This window comes from Rana temporaria, chromosome 1 (assembly GCF_905171775.1).
Source record: "Rana temporaria chromosome 1, aRanTem1.1, whole genome shotgun sequence".
In the NCBI taxonomy this organism is placed as follows: Eukaryota; Metazoa; Chordata; class Amphibia; order Anura; family Ranidae; genus Rana; species Rana temporaria.
Window position 1 is genome coordinate 271,152,494 of NC_053489.1, and position 15,006 is coordinate 271,167,499.

The 15,006-nt window shown below is 38.6% G+C and overlaps 1 protein-coding gene across 3 annotated transcripts in view; it reads left to right on the forward strand.

The window, feature by feature from the left end:
* The window catches only part of GOLM1 (golgi membrane protein 1), a 115,814-nt gene that overhangs the window by 50,981 nt on the left and 49,827 nt on the right, over nucleotides 1–15,006 (forward strand). For 2 of the 3 annotated variants that reach the window (XM_040355510.1, XM_040355511.1), the window contains exons 3-5: nucleotides 1,279–1,458; nucleotides 7,820–7,874; nucleotides 12,660–12,753. In XM_040355510.1, coding sequence (XP_040211444.1) covers nucleotides 1,279–1,458; nucleotides 7,820–7,874; nucleotides 12,660–12,753 — 329 coding nt within the window. The remainder of the gene's footprint in view (nucleotides 1–1,278; nucleotides 1,459–7,819; nucleotides 7,875–12,659; nucleotides 12,754–15,006) is intronic. The other variant, XM_040355512.1, reaches the window with a different exon arrangement.

Consider the following 15,006-nt stretch of genomic DNA (forward strand, 5'->3'; position numbering starts at 1 on the left):
TGCTCCACACTCGGGAAATATTGGTTTATCCTTTTCTTGCACCCCAATGTACCTAATTTCCTGAAGCCTGTTTGAAACCGCTTCCTGTCTACATACATGTATTCCAGCCATGGCTGCGTGGCATTTCTCAGAGCAGGTTTTCTAAAGGTAACGGCAATGGGCCATGCCTGATTTAATGTATCATAATACAATCACTTGTAGTCTCCTCCAATTGAGACCAGAAAACAGAGGTGATTAATTTTTATTTTTTAAATACTGAAAATCACTTATGAAATTACATTACCATGTAAAGCTCAACTCGGGTCAAGTGTATTCTTGAAAAGTCCCCCTGGAGATTTAAAATGAGCAGCTTTGGCTGTGCAGTACCTCCTCCGCCTCCTTTTTTGTTTTACCTCTAAAGCCCTGTACACACGATCGGTCCGATGTAAACGGTCTCATGGACCATTTTCATCGGTTAACCAATGAAGCTGACTGATGGTCAGTCGTGCCTACACACCATCAGTTAAAAAACCGATCGTGTCAGAACACTGAAAAAAAAGTTCAGTGCTTCCAAGCATGCGTCGCTTTGATTCTGAGCATGCGTGGATTTTTAACCGATGGACGTGCCTACAAACGATCGTTTTTGTTTTTTTTCTCTATCGGTTAGGTATCCATCTGTTAAATTTAAAACAAGTTGGCTTTTTTTTTTTAACTGATGGCGCCCACACACGATCGGTTTGGACTGATGAAAACGATCCATCAGACCGTTCTCATCGTGTGTACGCGGCCTAAGTCTTCAATCTTCCTAGTTAAATAACAGCCAGCATCACTCAACCCAGAAGACTGAGGAAAGATAAGCGCAGGGTGCCATGGCCCCCCTTGACCATGGCACACTGTTTTTACAATATTTTGATGCAGAGAGCAGTGCTCATCACATCAGCGCTACTCTCTGCATCATCCAGGGCCATCTACTGGAGAAGACTGAAGAGCAAAAGGAACCAGCATGTCAAGTGACTTGCCAGAAGAGAAAAAAAAGTAAGTTAAAAATAAATAACATGGGGGGGGGGGGGGGAGAGACACTTAAAGGGAGAAGTTGGTCCTGTGGAGGTCTGAGGTGATTGGGGGTGGCATATAGTTTAAAGTTCAGCTTTTATGTGACACTTTTTAATGATTGGGTTTACATATAACTGTTTGGGAAAAAAAATCATAGTAAATATATACTTTGTTTTTACCACTGATACGGCAGTCCTTTATTCATCTTTTGGCTCTTTTCTAATTGTGTGTTATGTGTTTTTTAAGAATCGTGTGATGGAACTGGAGGGCAGAGTACGAAGAGCAGCAGCAGAAAGGGGAGCAGTGGAAATGAAAAAGAATGAGTATGAAGACATGTTGGCTAAACAGAAAAAACAGATTGACACCATTCAGTCTTTGCACAGTTCTCAGATGCAGAATGTTCATTCGCAGTGTAATAGTGAGAAGGTGAGGCATTCAGCGCTATTTCTGCTCTCTGTAAAATTAACATGGTGGTATTCTTGGAAGCCATACAGTTATGTAGGGTTAGATAAGATATGTGTATTTTATTTATGTTAATGATAGTTGCCCTTTTTTATTTTTCTGCATTATTGTTAGATCATACTGTTGGCATACCACCTTTATGAATAAAAATGGAAATATCTTCCTTAAATTCCTCCAAACATTCTTAAATGTGAAACCTGAAAAAGCCACATAACTATGTCCATATTTAAATCGAGACACCAGCTAATCTCTATGTTGATATATACTGTACATGGTAAACATAAGTGTTCTCAAGTTAGAGTTTCTTTCTTGTTATGGACATTAGATTGTGAATTCACTTTGCCCATGTATTGTTGGCTTTGTGTACTGTTATAAGCTGTGCACAATGTTGGTGGTTTGCAAATATAAAAATTAAACAATGGGTCCAAAATTATACCCCTCTTATAACCTTTTGAACAAGCTAGCCGAAACGTACCTTTTGATAGGACACAGTGGCTTCCAAATGAAAATCTCAAGATCTTCAGTGTTACTCCAGCCAAAACCTTTTTACTTGTATGTAGTCTAGGAAAGAACCTTTGGTCAGCGTAGTAGTTTCTTTCTTATTTTCCTTCCTTCCTTTTTTTAAATTTGTTTATTTAATTTCACAGAAAATTGAAAATCCATCAATCAACTTTTTTTTTTCTTTTGCATACAAACCCTTGTTACCGTCATTGGCGGGTAGGAAAAGCGCTTCTGTTGGAGCATGAAATAGAAGTGGGCAGGGAAGTAAAACTCCTATCCCATGTTGGTCTCCATGTTAATTTGGGGGGTCGACTTGTATTCATCAGAGAATTTAAACTGTTTCCAGTAAAGCCATGTTTTGCCACCCTCTGTCAGGTTGATGGATTTTTTTGACACTATTAGGGACATTTCTCCTAAAGTAAGAGAAAGTTGTACTGTTGATAGTTGTCGCTGAAACATAAGTCTCTGCTGAAATATCTCTAATCAGTTCTAGTGATAAGAGGGGATATAATTGCAATATGCAAATTGGGAGAAAATTATTTAATCTTTGGGCTCCAAAGTAGTCACACAACCACACAATTTGGACAAGAAGTTCAATCTATAAGTGGAATTTTACTCCTAACCATTTGGTAACCATTAATGTTGTTTAACAAAAGAACATCCATCTCACAGTAATTTTGCTACCAAAATTAGTGTGTGCTATTGCTTCCAGCAATTGATCAGAGTATTCGCTTACTGAGAAAGCTTTCCATCTTCTTGGTCTCAAATGTATATAATTTTCTGTAATTTTAAAATGTGTGCATATCTAGCCTTGATTATATGTTTTTGGCTCAGCTAGAGGGAAAGGCTGCAGATGTTTTAGAATGCTTAAGTTCCTAGTGCTGCGGCTGCCGCCCAGGAAGAAGGGAAAGCATGTCAGGAAGATGAGACAAAATCTACTCTTGTGTCTAACAAGACAAATTCTGCCTTTTTTTTGCTTTTCTTTTCTCCCCAAAATCTGTCCTACCTTGGCACAGTCTGTGTCATTCCTCCATATTCACTTCCTCCTCAGCTGCAGTAAATCTTGAGACTGTTAGCAGATCGAGTGAAGATCACTCAAGTGAAGTGACTCGCTGATATCGGCACAGTGCAGAGAATACAGCACAACTGAGCATGTGCAGAGCAGGCTCAGTGTCTTGCTAGATTTTAAACCATATAGGCATTTATTTGTAATGTTTTACATCGCTATACCTGCAAAAGGAGCCAGCCTGAAGTGATCTACTGTATCAGGACCTACATTTCTGATTAAAGTTTCACTTTAAGCTGTGTAAGGGGGTTCTACCGTTTAAGATGCGGAACTCTCTTCCACAATTTGGAGTTTCAGGTAGGAGTGTAAATGAATTCAAAAACCTTTTTTTTTTAGTTGAGCTTCTTAGTGAACATAATGACAAGGAATATTGAAAATGGTAGTAACCTAAGTTCAGACACTCCGGTTGAACTGGATTAACCAGTGTTTTTATTTAACCTTACTAACTATAACTGTAAAATGCCAAGTAGATTCGTCAACAACATGGCTATGGGGAGTGGAGACAGTTGAAGGATAATTTGTTCTAAAGGTTAAGTTATTCTTTTAAAAGTACATTTTTTATTTTTCTTCTGAACTTTTTTTTAAAACTTTTATTTTTACAACAAAATAGTTTAAAGTGAGGCAACTAGCATTTTAGGAACACTAGAAACTCTTCCATATTTTTCATCACAGATTTCCAGTTTTTCTTAAGGCCTACATGGGAGTAAAAAAAAGCTGTGTGTTTTTGTCTTTTTTTAATTTTTTACTGATCTGAAATGAGCTGCATTGTTTATGGGACATTGCACACAGCTGAATAAAGATCAGTAATAAAGCTTTGAGTACAGAGCTTAAAAACAAAAATTGGAAAATATGTCAATTGAGTGCAATAATTTACTTGCATACGTGTTTACTTCTGTATAAGCATGTTTACACGAGTATAAATTAATGTAATACAATACTGGCAATGAAGAATTTTACTCATCCATAAGCTTACGCAGCTTTACTCGCCTATACTCAACATTACTCAGGTCTTTTATACACAGGTTTTGGCCCCTTGAACACAGAGGTCACAAGTTCCTGAGTAAACTATGACGCCCATGTACAAGGGACCTAAATGTCCTATGAGAGCCAGCTGGTAGTTGTTTGTAACCCAGATGGTACTTTCTTAATCTAAATTAAGCTACAGGTCCAGTGTCTCTTGTCTATAATATAGATACAAAACATTGTATCCATTTTATTTACAGTGTGTGTTTTTTTTTTTTTTTTTTTTTGGATGAAATTGGTATTGATTAAATAGTCATAATGGATGGAAGCCCTATTTTATGTTTCTGTGCTCCTCTTTTTATTAGGAATAAAGGAGGGAATGCCTCATGTTTCATTAATAGTGTTTCATTAACCCAAATGAGCCTCATCCACTATGTGTAAACGGCAGATGTGGCTATAGATTAGCAGATAGAAATCTGTCCATCTTAGTAATGGCTGCCCTGTAGGTATCCAGTGTGCTGTAATGCTAGAATTGGCACGCACAGTAAAATCTTCCCCCCTTTTTGTATTTTTTTATTTATTTTTTGTAAATGGTAGTAATTTCAAATGTCACAAAATACCCACCAGTATGTTGGAAAACCATTATTAAAGTGTTTCTAAAGGTAAAAGGTGTGTGGTGTGTGTGTGTGTGTGTTTTTTTTTTTTTACCTTGCTGGATTACACTGCATGCATGAGCTACTACAGCTTTTTCTCTCCTCACTAGAGGCTCTGACAGTAGCAGTGGGAGTGGGGCCAAGCCCTGCTGTGTGTCTCTGGAGTGCACACGTACAAGAGCTCCGTAACTGGAGGCATTTGCACTTCAACTGCTTCTTTGGAAGTGTGTGTGTGTGTGTGTGTGTGTGTGTGTGTAGTCAGTCACAAGCAGTAAATGTCCTTAAAATATACACTCCATCTCCATCTAAAAGCATTACAGAGAAATTGTTTAAAAGTTCACAATATAGGCAATGAAACCTTTTTCCTATGGAGAGCAGCCTGCCAGCTATTTAATGTAAGCTAAAACCTTACTTCAGAGTATTTGTGGTTTTTGAGGATCTTTGAGAATGTATAGCTTCACATTAAAAACACTCCCTGACTTGCCTTCCTCTAAAGCTGCTTTAAAGTTGTGTTTTTTTTTTTTTTTTTTTTTTTTACTGCTGAAGAACGTGTAAATAGTTTAAAGGGGTTGTAAAGGTTTGTTTTTTTTATTTTGTAAATGGGTTCCTTTTAAGCTAATTCATTGGTAAGTGAACCAACAATGCACTAGCTTAAGAACCGATTCACACAGGGGCAACACGACTTCCAGCACGACTTTGGGAGGCAACTTGAACACGACTTGAGTATGAATCACAACGCGACCCACAATACGACTTGAAGTCGCCTCCAGGAGGGGGAACTCTATGCCAAATTTTAAATAAAAAAAAACGGCATGGGTTCCCCCTCTAGGAGCATACCAGGCCCTTAGGTCTGGTATGGATTTAAAGGTAACCCCTACGCCGAAAAAATGGTGTGGGGGTACCCCCCATATACATACAAGACGCACGCAGCCCGGGAAAGGGGGTGGGGACGGGCGAGCGCCCCCTCCCCCTGAGCCGTACCAGGCAGCATGCCCTCAACATCATGGGGGAGGGTGCTCTGGGGCAGGGGGGCGCCCTGTGCCCCACCCCAAAGCACCTTGTCCCCATGTTGATGGTGACAAGGGCCTCTTCCCGATAACCCTGGCCGTTGGTTGTCGGTCTGCGGGGGGCTTATCGGAATCTGGGAGCCCTCTTTAATAAGGGGGGGCCCCCAGATACCGGCCCCCCACCCTATGTGAATGAGTATGGTGTACATCGTACCCATTCACCTGGTGGTAGAAAAATGTCAATAAAAAAAACACTACACAGGTTTTTAAAGTAGTTTAGGCAGCTCAGGGGGTCTTCCGACTTCTCCCTTCTGCCGGACACCACCGCTGTCTTCTTTCAGCTCTTTTACCAGCGGCGGCCCGGTCTTCTCCCTTCTTCCGACTTCGGGGGGGTCTTCCGACTTCTCTGCTCTCTTCTCCCGCTCTCCGGTTCTTTTTCTCTTCTGCCGGGCACCACTGCTGTCGTCTTTCAGCTCTTTCACCAGCTGAAAGAAAATTCAATATATGTATATTTGTCTTTACCATTACTTGAGGGTAATTCTAAACTGCTCCATGTATGTGTTCCTTTATAGTTCAAAACAAGGACACGGTGAATGTCCAATAAGCCATTTGCACAGAACAATAATGTAGGTAGATGTGGTTGAAACTGATCCATACGTCATTGGTTGGCATATAGATCAAGAAAGCTCTTGTGTATCTGAGCCCTAAAGCTGTCATTCCACAAGGCTAACTAACTGAACATAGACCTGTTACGATAAAGATCATTCAGTTATTTAAAAATGTAAGCCGCCTTGAATATATTTTTTTCCCTTTTTTTTTTTTTTTCCCCCCAACTCCCTGCCTTCACCCATTGTGCACTCGTTTTACCAGGTGTATTTGTATTAAACTCTTACATTATATGTGGCCTTGCAAACACTGCTTCCTATTCCCAGGGAGATCAATTATTGCATTTTGTTCTGTAGTTGCATATGCACTGAGACTCAGGCCTTATCTATACTTGTAAAATAAATTGTTCTGTTGGGAATTACTGGAATTATGCAGTGCAGACTTTAGATATGTATATGCTTCATTTTTGGTTGGACTGACCAAATGGAATTTTCAGTTTTTATTATATGTAGAAATCTGGTTGCAAGCTACCTGCATCTAAATTCCACAGCTCTAATAAGGCCTTACTTTTCTGTGTGTGATTATATATTTATAATCTTTTTTTTTTTTTTTTTTCTTCTTCTTTTCTTTTACAATAAAGCATCTATGCACTTTTATTATAGCATATTAACCCCATTAATATATCCTGCACTCCTGTGTAATTCGCTCTAAGGCCGATCAAGAGATGTGTGAACTGGCTCCATAGAGAGCCGGTCACAATCTCCTGACATGCGAATTGGATACGTGGAAATCCGCATCTAAATCACAATAGTGTGTACTCAGCCTTTATTTTCTCCTCTTCCTTTTTCATTATATTCTAAAACAGTTTTTTTTTTTTTTTTATGTACTCAAGCTTAATAACTGACTGCTGATGTGGTCATATTCTCAGGAAATTTTAAATACTAAATTTTCTTAATAGTTTAATTTGTTCTGAATTAATGATGGTTGCAGTTTATTCCTTGTACCAATGCGATCTATTTGGGACATTGGTTCCAATATGTATGTGAGATCAAATGATTGCTATTTTATTTATTTATTTTTTTCAATGCAAGTCATGTTCTACCTATTTGATAACCTGAGAGCATTGTGTCTCTCCTTACTTTTGTACTTTTTGTTTTTTGTTTTCCCTAATATAAAGATTGGAATATAAATGCCATCGTTTTTACAGTATATCATTATGGCTCAAAGGATCCTCCAAAAGCTTTTAGTGGAAATGTCCCTTCTGTTTATGGAGTGCATGCTATTTGCTGCTCTATAACACGATTCTCAGTGAAGCTGAAGAGGCTTGGCTTCATTGTTTTGGGACTGGTATACAGGTCATGATTTTGAAGGATGGTGGCTTCCACCAAAGGCTTCAGAAATTGGAGTGAAAAGCTTTGTGACATGTTCCTCCTTCCCCCCCCCCCCCCCCCCTTTTTTTTTTTTTTTTTTTATGGTTTCTTTTTGTATTTTATTTTCTGTAATACAAATTCTTATTTTTTTTTTCACAGGAAAGCCTGGTAAACAATATTACGACTAAGGACTACGTCATACAGAAGCTACAAGGTATATAAAGCTTTTAAAGGGTGTTTGCATTAGTATCGTAAAATATATAAATATATACAGTGGGGATCGAAAGTTAATGTTAATGTGCATAACAAAGCCAAGGAAAGATGGAAAAATCTCCAAAAGGCATCAAATTACAGATTAGACATTCTTATAATATGTCAAAAAAAGTTAGATTTTATTTCCATCAATTTCACTTTCAAAATTACAGAAAACAAAAAAATGACGTCTGCAAAAGTTTGTGGGAAACTGCAGAGTTAATATCTTGTACTGCCACCTTTGGCAAGTATCAAAGCTTGTAAACGCTTTTTGTAGCCAGCCAAGAATCTTTCAATTCTTGTTTGCGGTATCTTTGCCCATTCTTTCTTACAAAAGTCTTCCAGTTCTTTGAGATTTCTGGGCTGTCTGTCACGCACTGCTCTTTCAAGGTCTATCCATAGATTTTCAATTATGTTGAGGTCAGGAGATTGTGAAGGCCATGGCAAAACCTTCAGTTTACGCCTCTTGATGTAATCCCCCGTGGATTTTGAGGTGCGTTTAGGATCATTATCCATTTGTAGTAGCCACCTTCTCTTTAACTTCAGCTTTTTCACAGATGGCATCAAGTTGCCATCCAAAATTTGCTGAAATTTTATTGAATCCATTTTTCTTTCTACTCATGAAATGTTCCCTGTGCCACTGGCTGCAATACAACCCCAAGGCATGATTGATCCACCCCCATGCTTAACAGTTGGACAGAGGTTGTTTTCATTAAATTCTGTGCCCTTTCTTCTCCAAACGTACCTTTGCTCATTCCGGACAAAAAGTTATATTTTAACCTCATCGGTCCACAGAACTTGTTTCCAAAATGCATCAGGCTTGTCCATATGTTAATTTGCAAAGTTCAAACGCTGATTTTTGTGTCTCAGCTTTGCAAAGGGGGCAGTGCATGCTATAAATTCTGCAGGGTGCCCAAACATTTGCAGACGCCATTTTTTTTTTCCTGTAATTTTGAAAGTGTAAATGATGGAAATAAAATCTAACTTTTTTGACATATTATAAGAATGTCTAATCTGTAATTTGATGCCTTTTGGCGATTTTTCCATCTTCCCTTGGCTTCGTTATGCACATTAATACACATTCTTACCTTGGGTGCCTAAACTTTCGATCCCCACTGTACTTGCATCATTTTTGTTGTCATAGCAACCGAAATGTTGCATAATTCAAGTAAAAAATCCTGTCTGTCACTTTTTGTATGTAGGATCAGCATTTCTATAGGAAGTAAAAAAAAAAAAAATATATATATATATATATATATATATATATATATATATATATATATATATATATATATATATATATACACACACACAGTACAGACCAAAAGTTTGGACACACCTTCTCATTCAAAGAGTTTTCTTTATTTTCATGACTATGAAAATTGTAGATTCACACTGAAGGCATCAAAACTATGAATGAACACATGTGGAATTATACATAACAAAAAAGTGTGAAACAACTGAAAATATATTTCATATTCTAGGTTCTTCAAAGTAGCCACCTTTTGCAGCAGACACATCTCTAGAACTGTTAAGAGGAGACTGTGTGAATCAGGCCTTCATGGTAGAATATCTGCTAGGAAACCACTGCTAAAGAAAGGCAACAAGCAGAAGAGACTTGTTTGGGCTAAAGAACACAAGGAATGGACATTAGACCAGTGGAAATCTGTGCTTTGGTCTGATGAGTCCAAACTTGAGATCTTTGGTTCCAACCCCTGTGTCTTTGTGCGATGCAGAAAAGGTGAACGGATGGACTCTGCATGCCTGGTTCCCACCGTGAAGCATGGAGGAGGAGGTGTGATGGTGTGGGGGTGCTTTGCTGGTGACACTGTTGGAGATTTATTCAAAATTTAAGGCATACTGAACCAGCATGGCTACCACAGCATCTTGCAGCGGCATGCTATTCCATCCATCAGAACAATGACCCCAAACACACCTCCAGCCTGTGTAAGGGCTATTTGACCAAGAAGGAGAGTGATGGGGTGCTGCGCCAGGTGACTACCTCTTGAAGCTCACCAAGAGAATGCCAAGAGTGTGCCAAGCAGTAATCAAAGCAAAAGGTGGCTACTTTAAAGAACCTAGAATAGGAAATATATTTTCAGTTGTGTCACACTTTTTTGTTATGTATAATTCCACATGTGTTAATTCATAGTTTTGATGCCTTCAGTGTGAATCTACAATTTTCATAGTCATGAAAATAAAGAAAACTCTTTGAATGAGAAGGTGTGTCCAAACTTTTGGTCTGTACTGTGTATGTGTGTGTGTGTGTGTGTGTGTGTATGTGTGTAATTTATATATATATAAAACAACAAATCTAAAATAAGTTATCCATGCATTGCTGGAGTCTGAATACCATTTCTTTTGACAATGTTTTCTGAACTTCAAACGAAAAATAGGACATGAAAAGCCTGTCTCTCTTCTATTTTTCTTGTACATTTCAGTGAATGACTGGCTCTTCTATTGTAAGAGACAGACATAGTCACGGGTGATGAGATCTAACAATCGGTGAGACAACTGTAGCTAAAATAATTTCACTGTGATACTTTTAATGGGCTGCTGCTTTATGAATCTTCTCAGCAGTGTCAAACTGATCCTTATGTACTATGAAATGGATTCAACTTGGCTCTAGCCTTTTGTTGACATTACGCTTACAGCTTACCCAGGAGGCTGAGTGCCAGCAGGAAGTTCTTGGGCAGGTGGAAAGAGGTGACTGCAAGGAGAAAACAGCTTATGCATGCAGCCACTGTTCAGTATAGGCAAACGTAGAATTCAGCGAACACAGAGTACCAGACTTTTTTCTGTACAAGCACATTAAACCTCAAACATGGTGTCAGCAACACTGTTATAGCCTTTAAAATGTATTGCCAACTACTTGTCTGCGGACCTTGTTTTACACCAAATACAGGCTTTATACTGCACACACAAACAATGCTCAAACAGCTACATTGAAATAAGTCATTGGTATAAATCAAACTGATACACCAGAGAAGAGAGAAAACAGACCTGCATGGCACCAAGGAAACCATGCGTAATGCTAAATATAATGTAAAGCGTTGGGCTATCATGTCAATCGGTTACATACAACCTTTGACTTTCCTGGGCCAATTCGGAAGAAGAGGAATTGTTTTGGGCCACACATAAAATACACAAACAAGGATAAGCAAAAAGAGTTGGGCAAATCAACAATCACTGATATAGATAATGTACCTAAATAATAATAAAAAAAAAAATTCCTTGCACAATCTTCCTTCATCTGTTTTTTACTTTTTTTCAATTTTTTTTTTTTTGTTTTATTTTCTTTTGCGATGTGAAAGCCATGCTAGAATAATAATAAAAAAAAAAAAATCAATAAGATGACTGAAAAAATAATATAGAAATATATAGAAAGTCCAAAGGGTGAGGTGCACGTCAGTCACAGCAGGTAGTGCATAGCAATCAAGCCTTCCCACCGGTTTCGATTATAGAGAAAATTCAATGGGATTGCTGCACAAACTATATTTATTGAAAAATGTGTCAAAAAGACATCAAAAGCGTCATCTGTACAATCTTGATAATGACAGTTTCGGGCTATTCTGGATCACACCCTTCTTCAGAACCACATGCCTATACACTGATCACATCACAATTTTTTTTATATATAGTGTGCAGGGGTTGTCAACTGTCAGTAAATTCACAGAAAAGGCACAGTTCAGAAGACCCATAACCCAATTCCTGACAAGATCAATTTTTTTGCAATTATCAATCAGTTACACATATAACCAACTGCTTCCAGTAGTATATTTATATATTTACCAGACCAAAAGTGGGCAAGTAAAGTCAATTGTTGGGGTTTACATACTTTTTTTTATATTTTTTTTTTTAAATGGCTTATAATTATTAGTTTTTGCCATTTGTGACTCCTTAGGGAGATTGTCAACACTAAAATTACACTAAAATTGTCAGTCTAAAATTGTCAGTCTTGTAAAAAAAACATTGCAATGTAATAATTAGAAAAATAGAAATAAATCAGGGAAATAATGAAGGGTAAAAAGTTAATTAGGGACAATTAAACGGTTGGTTAATGGTTTAATAGGAAATAAAAAACAAATGTAAAAAGCAGCATTGTTACTTCCATTTACTATCTCCCATCTGAGCAGTATGTATGAACACTTTGTCTGTGCCTTGTTCGTGTTGTGTGTGTGTGTGTTTTTTTTTTTTTTTTTTTTTTGTTTGTTTTTCTCCAGCAGCAGCTTTTACATTTGCTACATTTACATAGCAGCTCTCAGTTAGGAAATTGTCCTCCCAGCATCCACCCCAACGTTTTATATTCCTGATATGTGCTTTCTATATCGTGTCCTTGTAAGAAAAAGTATCCTGTTCTCATGTATTGCTTTGCTTGTGTGAAATCCCTGGTGTCCCTGCCAGTCCATCTGCTTTCCTATTAAAAACTGACCACACTAAGCAGGAGAGCACACTGTGGTCAGTTCTCTAGCTATGCTGGGAACTCGGCCTGCTCTCCACTGATCAGGCTTGTCCTGAAACTCCTCCCCTGCTTAACCATTCACTGGGAAGCTCAGTGTGCTGTTGCTTCTCCTCCCCCCAGCCGCAGCTGAGAACAGAGGGGCCATGTTTTGAATTGTTGTGTCTACGTATATATCTGTGCACATGTTAAACTTTTTGTTTAGGACCTATAATAACTTCTAATGACCAAGGACCTTTTTGGGCTTTTTTTTTTATTTTAATTTTTTATTCTTTTTCCTTTGTGCAGTACAAATCAGCGGTCTTCACAGACGTTTGGAGGAGTCTAAGCTGGAATTCAAGGAACTTCAGGAAAGTCAGACTAAGAAATTATCTTATGAACTGTAAGTGCACTGTTCTCTCTTGTGGTGGGCAAGCATGATCTGAATCAAGCTTTATAGTGGAAATGTATGTTTATGGATTTACTATGGTATATAGATGTGGTAATCGGCTTCATATGTGTATTCTGCCTTGCCTGGTTACTGCACTAAGCCCGTTTCATATAAGATGATGATCCCATATGTCCTAACCTCTTTGGTGCACTTGGTTTATTGCCAACATGTTGGCACTCTTGGTAAAATCATGGCTTGACCATAACTGTTTCCCTAATCCTACAGGATCCATCATCATAACCACGGTTTATAGCTGATTCAGGTGATTGGACATTGGCAACTAAGCTGCTCTTTTATAACCTTTTCTACTCCTTGCGTAGCCTCAGGGTTTTTTTCCCCTAGTGGCTTTGGACGTTCTTGGTGAACTTCCCTTTTTTTTTTTTTTTTTTTGCTGGGAGATTCCGCAAGAATCTTCTTTCAGGCTGTCGTTGCTTCGTGTCCACAGCAGCTTTCCTCTGCATGCAGTTTTGTGGATCAGTTGACTCCTCAGCTGAGCCTTTGGGGGGGCTAACCTGACCCCAACTGAAAGATGATGCAGGGCCGGACTGACTGTATTGTCACTGTGGGCACTGTATCTTCTGTGGACGCTCACCTTTGCATGACATGCATTGCATTAAGTTGGCCACAGAGTGCTATACAGGTTTATCAGCTGGTGGAGCTCTATCTTTGATGACACCCTGGAGGGAATGCCCATCCAATAGGGTGAAGCCAGGTTGTGACCTTGTCCCTTTTTAATCATACTCGGTTACTGAAGAGCTCTTTCTTGGTAAGTGGCACTTGGCCCCTCTTAACCCCTTTGCTGCCATAGATGTAAGTACTACATCCATGGCAGCACAGCCCCATAAACTGAGTCTGTTTGTCTGTTAATCTGATTTGTCAGCTTTCCAGTGAAAATGATTGCACGATTATCTCTGCACTGAATAAAGCTGGGAGTGACCAGCTTCACATCTTTTCTGGTTTCATTCCCTGGGCGCCATGGCTGGGGAAGAAGCTAATCAAGCATGATCTGTGCGTGGTCCGCGTTGGTGGGATATAAAGGTGACATTGGAGATCTATCAGACCCCAATATCTCCTTAAACAGGACCTGTCATGTAAATTTTGCATGTGTACATTCTGCCATCTGGGATCAAGATGCTGAAGATCCTGCCTGCCAAATTTCCACACCTGGGATGTTAAAAGCAGATAGGGGAGAAACCTGCAGTTCTACCCAAGACAGAATCAGGCCTTCCTATACAGTCACGTGGCCTCTGGTGCCTTCCTATACAGTACAGGATCTAGGTCCCTCCTAGAGCTGCACCATTCTGGCCAAAATGAGAATCGTGCTTTTTTTTTTTTTTGCTTGGAATAAAGATCACGATTCTCACAGCGTAACATCATCTTTCACATTATACAAAAAAATGTAATACAGTATGACAGAAAATATTGGAACAACCACCATTTTATTCTCTAGGGTCTCTGCTAAAAAAAATTGAATGTTTTTGGGGGTTCCAAGTAATTTTCTAGCAAAAAAATTATTTTAACTTCAAACCAACAAATGTCAGGAACAGGGTGGATTTTATTTAAATCAAGTAGATTTAAATTCCGATTTTTAAATCGCTAGTAAAAAGGCTTGATTTAAATCCACTCAATTTAAATTCTATTTTTTTTAAAGTGCAACTGTCAACTCTGTCCCACAGCGGCTCCTCCTCTGACCCGCTGTTTACTCACCGATGGTCCCATTCACTTTAATGGGATAGCTGGTGATGCGGCAGTAACACAAGGTGAGGGACGGGGCGGAAGCAGGTGAGTGGATGCCTGCTAACAGGTGCTTCTATGATGGATCTGATATGACAGGTGCTCTTTAAATGTAAGGATTTATTCTTGCTGGTAGTTGGCATTGTTAATATTTGCAAACAAAATTAAGGTTTCTTATTTAGAATGAGATGTCAGGTTAGTAAAAACTGATTCAATCATACAGTTTGTGGTATACATATATTTTAAAAACAATGGGATAAAGGAATATTCCTGAACTTTTGTTTATCTCACGGTGCTGTGACATTGTGTGAATACATTAGTGCAGTGCATGTTATCTCAGCCTGCAGAGCTTGGATTCATTGAATGAGTTTACCGAAAATGTAAATATTGCAGAATAGACAGCCTCATGCTGAATAAACTAAATTATTAATGTATCTTAAATGGAAAACTATCTTTTAGATAGATTTTTTT